Genomic DNA, 9,972 nt, shown 5'->3' with positions numbered 1-9,972 from the left:
TGTTGCCATAAGATTCGGTCTGTTGTTAGTTTGCCTTGTGTCAGTTTCGTTAATCGGTTGTTGTTCCAGCTAAGTAGATGATTGCTCTACTGTAGTAGGTCCAAGGTGATGGGGCTGCCATCTGTCGTTGCATAGAAACAACCCCCTCTGTGTTTTTTTTTTTAATTGGTGTAGTGGTGGAGAACCTTGCTAATCTTTGATTTCTACTTTTTTTGGGTTAGTCAAAGTCAAAGACTTCACGAAGTACGTCAATTTAACAAAACTTATCACATCGCCATGTTAAAGGGAAATGTTCCTTTAATATAACGTACTAGCTGAACCCGGTCCGCATTGCTGGCCCTTAGAAAACATATGTTTTATATTGCATTTCGATTTTATTATACAGTGGCGAACAAAACTAAAGCTCGGACTCCCCCGACCTGACTTCGCACCCGAAACACTTATTATCTGTAGCCAGATGACGGCGGAACAATGGTCATATGACAAAGTTGTACCAGATATCTATAAGTACAGTGCCAAGCTATGTCCTCAAAAAAAAAGGAACGAATATTTTAAAGGCAAATGGGATATTATATTTATGAATTCCTATTAAGGCCAGGGGATATACAATGTTTCTCGTTTTTTTATTTGGTGTAAAAATATATTTGTGTGAAAAACATGAATTTTCCAAATGTATGCCATCAATAATCAACGATTGGCCTTGGGCTTTGTTAGTGGTTATAGCAAAGGCATGACGAAACGGGAATTGGAGCCGCTTGAATTCAAATGGTAAATCGTTGGAAATTCGCCTTTAAATCTGCCACCGATAATTATTGCCTGAATTAAATTTGGTGATCATTATTGAATGGTCAATCTAGGCGTTTAATATGCGGAGAGGCATTATGGGTGATCCAACCTTCAATGTCAATATATGTGGTATCATTCCGGCTGGTTCCAATGAATTCAAAATGGTCTCATTTGTGTCGGGATCAATTGTTATGAGTTTATGTTTCGGCGGAAGGGTCTTGCAGCAAATGCGTTCGGCTTATGTAGCTTCATTTCTCATTGCGTGAGCAATGTTCCAAGTCTGTGGTACATTTGACCTTGAACTTTAAAGGTGGGAATGAATCCGACGTTCTTTACGATATTAATTGCCCCAAACGACGTCATTTGAAAGCATGGAAATCGGAGTGGCGCCGAAAGTTTAACTTAGAAGCGGGCATGTAAGCAAAGTTTGTAGATTGCGCCAATCCGTTCTTTATTGTGATTCTTGTAGTCATCATCCTTATTGAAATGAAATGCCGCCTACTTTAAATCGATTCTTTCTCTTGATCGAGCCATTCAGGAGTCAGTTAGGCTTTTAGTCTTTCGATAAGCTGCTGAGACGTCTCAGCAGCTCTAGGTGAAGATGCACAGTGACGCATTTACTGAAGCCGTGATTCGTGTTCTCTTTCCGATTCTGCGGCTCTAGACGTAGATGCCCTTTCGCGGTTCCGCAGCTCTTATTTCCCTGATCTTCGTTGATTTGTTTGGCCTCTCGGCTTCAATTGGTATGGTACCCAATTTCCCAGCTTCTGGATGAATCCTGCTGCTCGCAAACATTTTGAAATTGCTGCCTGAGTAGCTCCCTGGCTGGTCTAAGCGATCTTTGTCTTCCGTGTCAAAATCACCATTTCGGAACCGAACCAACCACCTCTCGCATGTTCAAACCGATGCAACACAGTCACCATTAGCTTTGGTGAGAATAAATGACAGATATGTTCGCTTGAAAATGACATATAAGTTACTAAAAACAAAAACCGGGAAAATATATTCCAACTATTGCCCGCATTATTAAGTCATACTCATCAAATTAGGATTTATGAAGCTGTATGTGAAGGCATTATATAAGACTGATTCATGTTTAGCATTTCTTTCAAGAATTTCTTTAACTTTGAGTACAGAAAAACTAAAAGCTGGTAATTTTTATGACCAAAAAATACGAATTTTAATGAAAGACAACGATTTCATAGATTCCATGAATGATTTAGAGGCAGCGGCTTGGAAATCTTTAGTTGTCGTTGTGAAAAATTTGTTAGGAAATAAGAAGGCTGAAAATTACAAACATTTAGACAAGTTTCCTGAAAATTTTGCATTGTATAGCGAAGCACACGTTTCCATCATGATTTAAAAGTGATGGAAGATAGATGATCATACTCGCATGATGGTAGATTACTGTTGGAATATTATACGGGAGTGTCCTAAGTGACCTACATCATAGAAAATCTAAAAAAAATTAAGCTTCTCACCTGCAGTTACTCGAAAACTACACGTAGCCATACAAAAATAAGTATACACTGGGCAGCACCTAAATCATTGTAGTCTTGCGTTATTAATTTGGTTTGTAAAGTATTTTCCGTTTGAATAGAATCTCTCTAAAAACGTTTTGCTCGCCACTGCATAATAAGAGTAAGAATGTTACATGGAATACCATAAGCCTTTAAGTTTGTGTTTTATTTCTCAAATTTTGAAACAAGATTTCCCTTGACTACCATAAACTGACCCAGGTTTAGTTTGAAAATAAATTTACAAGTTAAATGTTTTTTTTTTTAATAATAATATTTAATATTCTTTATTTAAAGAAGTAATAGTGACATGTATGTATTTATGTGGTTTATGTATAAAATGTGAGAACAATTTATGAATTCATAATAATATTTAGATGTAAATGTCGGTTTGCTTTACAGGAAACAACTTTTAAATGAAGCGAAATTTTATAAAAAACAACCTAAATATTTAACAATTATAAGTAATAACGAAATAATAACAACAAAACAATAATAGAAAAATTGGCTAATAAGTCATTTTAAGGACTCTTGATTAATTATGGCAGCATTTACTTTCTCTTCTTAATGAAGAAACGGCTGTTGTTGGGCAGACCATAAGTGGCAGCTGGCACATGAGCAGGTTCTTCCACATCTTCTACAACAATGGGTGCTGAGGTAGTTTCGGGGGGCAAATACTGATTGAGAGGCTCAGCAGCAGTGGGTTGCACCTCATCGTTAATAAAGTTGGTCATAGTGGGAGCATTGTAGAGTTCAGCACCGTTATTGGTGGGTTCTTCGTTAACAAATTGAGGTTGGACTTGTTGTTGCTGTTCTTCTTCTTGGTATTGGGGTTGTTGGGTGGTAGCAGCCATCTCGTATTGGCCAAGATCCATAGGCATAAAATCGTTACCTTCATTTGCAGGAACATCAACAGCTTGGCGGGGTTCAGCTTCAATGGTGGCTGGTGGGGGACCATAGACAGGAGCTTCTTCCTTCTTGGTCTTGTATTTAATGAAGTATACCTCAGGTTTGGAGGGTTTAGTGGGAGCAGGAGTGGGAATAACAATGTCAGGTTGAGCTTCAGGTTTCTTGTGCAACACATAGATGAGGGTCTTTTCTTCGTTTTGTGGTGCAGGTGCAACAATTGGTGCACGCATAGCAGGAGCAGATGGGGCCTTGATGAACACAATCTTGTAGTGTTTTTGCTTGGGACCAGCTTGATGTGTTACACGGGGTTGCATGGCATCTTCCTCTTCGAAATCCTTAGGAGGCACATGTACATAAATGTGTTTGTGTACTTGAGTTTCAGTGGGTCCATTATCGTAACCGGTTTGATGTTGTTGGTTGGAGGAATGACGATAAGCAGCATTATAGGAATCTTCTTGGGGCATTTCTATGGCAGCCGTTTCATGGTGGGTTGGGGCAAAGCTGTCGGGAGAGGGGCCAGCAGCTGGAGCACCATAGGTGGGAGCGGGAGCAGCGAAATTAGCAAAGCTATGTTCTTGAGGCAATTGCTGGTAAACATGGGGTTTAGCAGCATGGGCTGGAAAAGAATTATTTTAAGTAGAGTTAGAACTTTATTAACTACAACCGAAATATAATCCTTCACTTTAACTGTTTTTACTATTTTGCATAAACTTACCATTCAAAGGTAAAGCTCTTTGATTTTGTTGCTGTAATCCCATATACACTGGTGGTTCAGGACGAGCCATGACAGCGGCCACAGCCAAACAAGAAAACAAATAAAAGGCACGCATTTTAAAAATTATTCAACACTTCTTTAAAATAATCCAGGTAAATAATCCTTAGGAGTTTTTTTTAATGATTTTTAAGATGATCGATTGTGAGTTAATTGAACTATGCTATGAAAAGCTAAGCTCTGAACTGATGCCTTTACCAAAATTGCCACACAAATTTATACAAATTTTGTGCATTTGATTTGTGTTTGAAAAGATCGAAAAGAAGAAAAAAAAATCTCAACAATATTGAAACCAAAAACTATTAACAACAACTACAACTAAATGGACAAAAAAAAAGTAACTCAAAAATCAAAAAACTATTTAATTAAAAATGTTTAAATCAATAACAAGAGCAACCGAAACACACAACAAAAAAAGTTGGATTTGAAAAAAAAAAAAAAAACAATTACCAACAAAATATTTCGCCCTACTCATTTAATTGTAGTAAAAATAGCAAAACAAAAAAAAACGTTTAAAAGCAACCCAAAACTATTTTATGTTTTGTTTTTTGGATCACATTATTTCATCAAGAAGATGCTTATAATGATGTTGGCGACTGCGATAATGGTGATTTGTTTTAGCCCAAAGTTACAAATTAAAAATTGTGTCTACTAAACACATTAATTTGGACACACAAACACATGTTTATCATTTCGTTTGTTTGCCTAAATTCAAAAACTTTGTTCAAAATACTATTTTTGGGAAACAAACCAAAAAAAGTTGGTCTTTCAGTGGCCAGAAAATAAACAAGAGTTTTCTGAAACATTATCATCATCATCTTTAGGCACTTGCTTTCCATGCAAGTTCATATTATTTTGTTAAGCTGTAGGCATAGTTTTGTTTTATATGGGTCACTCCATGATAAAGCAAAAATAATTTGTTAGTCATAAAATATCGAAAATTATGATTCCACCATACATTTAAACTCCAAATATTGGCAAAGCTGGAATCCAGTATGCTTCAAATTAAGATCCTCTGGAATCCTCTCATAGTCCTCTAATGCCAGAATATATTATCAAATATTGGACAGTTTTTATAATTTAAATATACCATTTTTTGTTTCCCACCTATACGTCAAAATTTTGAGATATATGGGTTTTTATTTTTCACCTGCCCTGAGTACTACTAATACATACTGTAGTGTACCGAATTGTAGTAATTAAGTATTTACATCGTTTTTGGATACTCAACACTCTGGCGAAGCTACTAGATACTTTCAGAGTTGTATTTCTTTTGACAAATTCCAAAAAAAATTAACGGAAAAAAAATAAATACTGTTTAAAAGTACATCTTTCCTGTAGATAAACGTTAATAAAATCGCTATTAAATACAAAACTCTAAAGTAAAAACAATTTTAAAATGTCTTCTAGAAAGTGTAAAATAAACCCAGACCATTTTTGTTTTATTTGCGGAAAAATTATTCAGTCAAATCGAGGTTTTCCTATAACACAAACACTGAAAAATGCTTATTTACATTACAAAATTTCGTAAAAGCTTTAGAGAAGACAAAACCAGCATTTGAATATTTATGCAGCTTGTTCCCGAGTCTTTCTGAGGCTAAACTAAAAGAAGGGATATTTGTGGGTCCTCAAATAAGAAAAATTTTGGTTGATACCAAAAAAAAATTATAATTTTTGATACCGAGGGGACCATCTTCATTCAAAAAACGCCTATTTTTTTGTAAAATTCAACTTTAGGGCAAAAATTCTCAAGTCGCATAGTCGATATCAAAATATAGTAACCCATTTTAGATGGCCCAATATGTTCTTAATTATTTTGTAAAGGGTTCCCCGCCCCTAGTATGGATATTATAGCCAAAAAACGAGAATATCCCATTTTTGGAATTTTTTAATACTTTTTTGGGAATTCCGGGATTCGTGATTACAAATTTCAAAAGTTGTTTTTATTTTTCCATTTTTAATAAAAAATCTATATAAGTGTAGAATTTCATTAAAAAATATTCATAAATAAAAATTTTATTACAATTTGAAAAATTTGTATCTATGCAAAAACTTAATAAAAAACATTTTTTGACATATTTTTCAAAAAAGTATTCCAAGAATTTTTTTAATTGTCCAAAGTAATATACATTATTGAAAAGTAGACAAAATCCTCTATCCATTGATATATAACTAGGGTTTTTAATTTCCCGACCTTTTTTGATTCCCGGGAATCGGTAAAATTTTTCTCTACATTCCCGGGTACCCGGCTATTCCCGAAATTAATTAATATTATAACAAAATTTCTTATAAAAACTTAGTGTTATAATCATTATATATAAAGCTTCGTATTAATTAATAAAATTTGAGGTTAATTCACTAAAATCTTAATCCGTAATTAAAAAAATGTCAGCCTTTCATTTCATAAATCCATTGCCAATATCTAATTCTTTAGCTTCATTAATTAATAACAGAATTTGTTCAAACTTTGAATGATTAATCTTTTGTTGATTTAAATCTACTACAAATTGAGTTAAATGTTTTTTATTCATTCAGTTTTATTTAGGTTTTAATCATTTTCAAAATGAATTGAAAAAAATTTTTAAGCCTTTTAATAAAAGTAATGAATTCAATACATTTAACTGAATAGTTAAGAGATAAAATTTATGTTGATCTCGAAAATTTCCAAATTATTCTGCGAAACACACTCATTATAAAGCAGTCGTTGTTACGCAAAATGGCCAAAATCAATTCTATACTTAAAAATACCAAATGGTGTGCCGCCTTCAAAAGTAGGGGCCTTTGTTCTACTAGTGTTTTCTGGAATAATTCGCACCTGTCAATCTTGGCATTGAAGATTATTCACCTTTATTTCTAGATCGTGCAGTTTTCCATACGCTTTTTTAAATGTTCATTCGAAAAACCCCAAATAAATAATAGTAATAAGCGGGCTATTATTGCCGAGATATAAACGAAAAACTGTAAAATAAAAAACTTTTCCCTTTTTTTAAACTTGTTTTCTTTGCAGTTTCGTCAGTTTTTAATTCCCGGGAATCCCGACTAAAAATCCCTGGAATCGGGTAGTGAAAAATTGGCAAAATTCCCGGGAAATTTATACCGGGAATTCCCGGGATAAAAACCCTATAAAAATTAACCCTATATAGCACTTGGGGTTAAAATGACCCCAAACTTCTAAAACCATAAAAAAAAATTATGATTTTAAAAGTTTGGGGTCATTTTAACACCAAGTGCCATTAAGCGTTAATTTCCATTCTTGTGCTGTTATTATAAACCCTAAAGTTTATGTTATATTTTTCTTAAGTTTCATCAAAATAGGCCCAAAAGTATATAATATTTCGCTATCTCTCCATGAAAAATTCCAAATATTGAAAAATTTGACTTTTGACCTTCACGATTTAAGGGTTAACGTTTTCCGATTTTAGTAAAAGTTTCTGAGTATATTTAGAATTATCTGGACTATAATATTCTGAATAACCTTTGCTTAAAGTTCGTAAGAGTAAGGAAATAGAGCTCATTCGCCTAAAAATTGCCAAATAATTGGTTTTTCTCGAAAAATTCAAAATTTAAATCGCTGGTACGGAAAAATTTAATTTAATTTCTTACACTCAACCAAATAATTTTCCTTTACAATCCATCACATTTAATTGAAAACAATCTTCGGATGATTTTATAATAAATAAAATTTAATATCGTACGTGACATACCGTACGTGACAGATTTTTCTCTTATAGTAAAATAATATATATTCTGTAAATATATGCATACAAAAATTAAAGAAATAAATAGAAAATATATATTCGGTTTCAATAAACAAGTTGATAATAGCAAAAAAACAATCAGAGTCGAATTCGTTTCATACTACATGCTAATTGGGAGCTTAGTATTCGCCGCCTTCTTAGACTAAAACATATCAATTAAATTAAAAAAAAAATAAATAAATATAGTCAACTTAAACTATTATAACTGTGGCATTTCCCAAATATTCTATGGAAATCACCATATTTAATTTAAGCCAACATCTTCATTCATTAACGCAACCTTCGTTTAAGTGCTAAAGTGTCATTTTTCGTCTAATCCAAATATAAAATAAATAAAAAAAAAGTAACCAAAAAGCAACAATTGTATAAAATGTTGCTCTCTTTCTGGGTCGATTGTTTGTAGCTGTAAAATTCAATTCCGTTTAGTGAAGATAGTTTTATTTTTGTTGTTTGATTTACTACCATTTACTACAATTCAATTAATCTATTGTTGGTTTGTTGGCGTTTATTTGCTACTTAAATCAAATGAAATCGAAAGTGACCCCTTCATCATCAACATCATTATAATCATAATCATTATCTGTTGCTAACACTACAAGTTATAAATGGCAGAGGAGAAGCAATGTTGAAGAAAATGACACAGAAGAATGATAAACAAAAATAAATAGTAAATAGATTCAGTTAAACTAAATAAATCTGAGCACTTTGGTGGTTAGTACCCACACCATTTACCTCATTCACTCACAGCACAATGACTAGACAGCATCAGATCCAGCTAAGCCTCGGCATTAAGTTACCGGCAGCTGGTAGAGTTTTCACAAAATATTGTGATGAGTCTTTGTATTCCAATCCTTAAGTTCAATATCTAACAACACAGTAATGTCAATTTGCGGCAGTCAAAGTTAAACAAATTCAATTTATTTCAATTTGAACATTATCCCTTTTTTTTTGTTTGTGTTATGTTTAAGATTTGGCTTTTAGTGTCGCTATTAATTTTATTTTTCTCTTGCCATTCGAGCATGTTTAAGGACATTTTTATAACCATCACCAAGTAAATGTGGGGGTATATTGATTTTGTTATTCCATTTGTAACATACCGATGTATTGATCCTAGAACCAAAATGGATATATGTATATTCTGGGTCCTTATAAAATTCTAAGATGAACTAGCTATGTCTCCATCTTTCTGATGTTGATAGATTAGGGATTAGAGGAAAGGACTTAGAGGAATGAAATTCTTTCTAAATATGAAACCACAAATCATATTTCCTTTGTATCGGTTCATATTTGACCATATGTCCTATATAAAATCAAATTCCGAAAATCACTTAATTTTTATGTGTAGATGCACTAAGTAAGGATTTTTGGAAATTCGAATTTTAAAGATGTAAAAATGGTTAAAATCAGCATCACTACATCTTCGAAACTAATAAAGCTAGCATCAAAGATCCAACTTAATCTGAATTAATGCATAAAATAAGTGTACAGGTGAAAACCCATATCCCAAAAATTAAATTTAAATGAAATTAAAGTCCTTTTAAAAAAAATTCAAATGGATTTTGGCAATTTTTTGAAATTAATTAATTGATTCCTCTTTTTGGTACTTTTTTTTACAAAACCTATTTTTATGTACTTTAATATGGTAAAAAAAAACAATTCATTGTAAAAGAATAAAGAATTAATAAAGGAATCTGTTTTTTTTTAACAGAAGGACAAAAAATTTACCAAAACTGGTCAATTACGAATTTTGAAACATAACAAAAGTTCCTTTTTTCAATAAATTAACAAAATTTGTTAATTTTGATACCGTAATAGCACACGCCGGTTATCCGTCATAAATAATCCTCATATGTACATTAGTGTGTCCCAAAAAAAGGTTTTTTTTCTTATTTTCATGGGTGCTCAAGCGTAATTTGAAAGCTTATAGGGTAGAATATTTTTGAAATTTTTTTCAGATTTTTCGGAAGTGGTTTAGAGGTCGCTCAAATAGGGTTTTTGCCAAAAATGCCTTTTTTGAGTTTTATTCATAACTTTGTCAAAATCCACAATCTTCATTAATTTTGAGGGCACAGTTTAAAAGAAAAATGTCCGAGCTTTATTTTTGTGTGCAAAAATGTTTAGTTTTTGTAATGAATTGGCTTACTAAGGTGCCCTACATTACAATTTTTCGAAATTTTTCCATAAATTTTGTAAATAAGGCTTTATAACTTTTAAAATTTTTATGAAAATG

At 32.6% G+C, this 9,972-nt stretch overlaps 1 protein-coding gene across 1 annotated transcript; it reads right to left on the bottom strand.

Moving 5' to 3' along the window:
- Positions 1-2,854: 2,854 nt before the first annotated feature.
- Positions 2,855-4,042, bottom strand: TwdlC (TweedleC). Its single transcript, XM_065508433.1, is given in 2 exon segments — positions 2,855-3,860; positions 3,975-4,042. Coding segments are annotated over 2 exon segments (1,074 nt in total).
- Positions 4,043-9,972: the final 5,930 nt, after the last annotated feature.

This window comes from Calliphora vicina, chromosome 1, assembly GCF_958450345.1.
Source record: "Calliphora vicina chromosome 1, idCalVici1.1, whole genome shotgun sequence".
Taxonomy (NCBI): domain Eukaryota; kingdom Metazoa; phylum Arthropoda; class Insecta; order Diptera; family Calliphoridae; genus Calliphora; species Calliphora vicina.
Note: the sequence above shows the minus strand (reverse complement) of the source record. Positions and strands in the feature narration are given on the sequence as shown.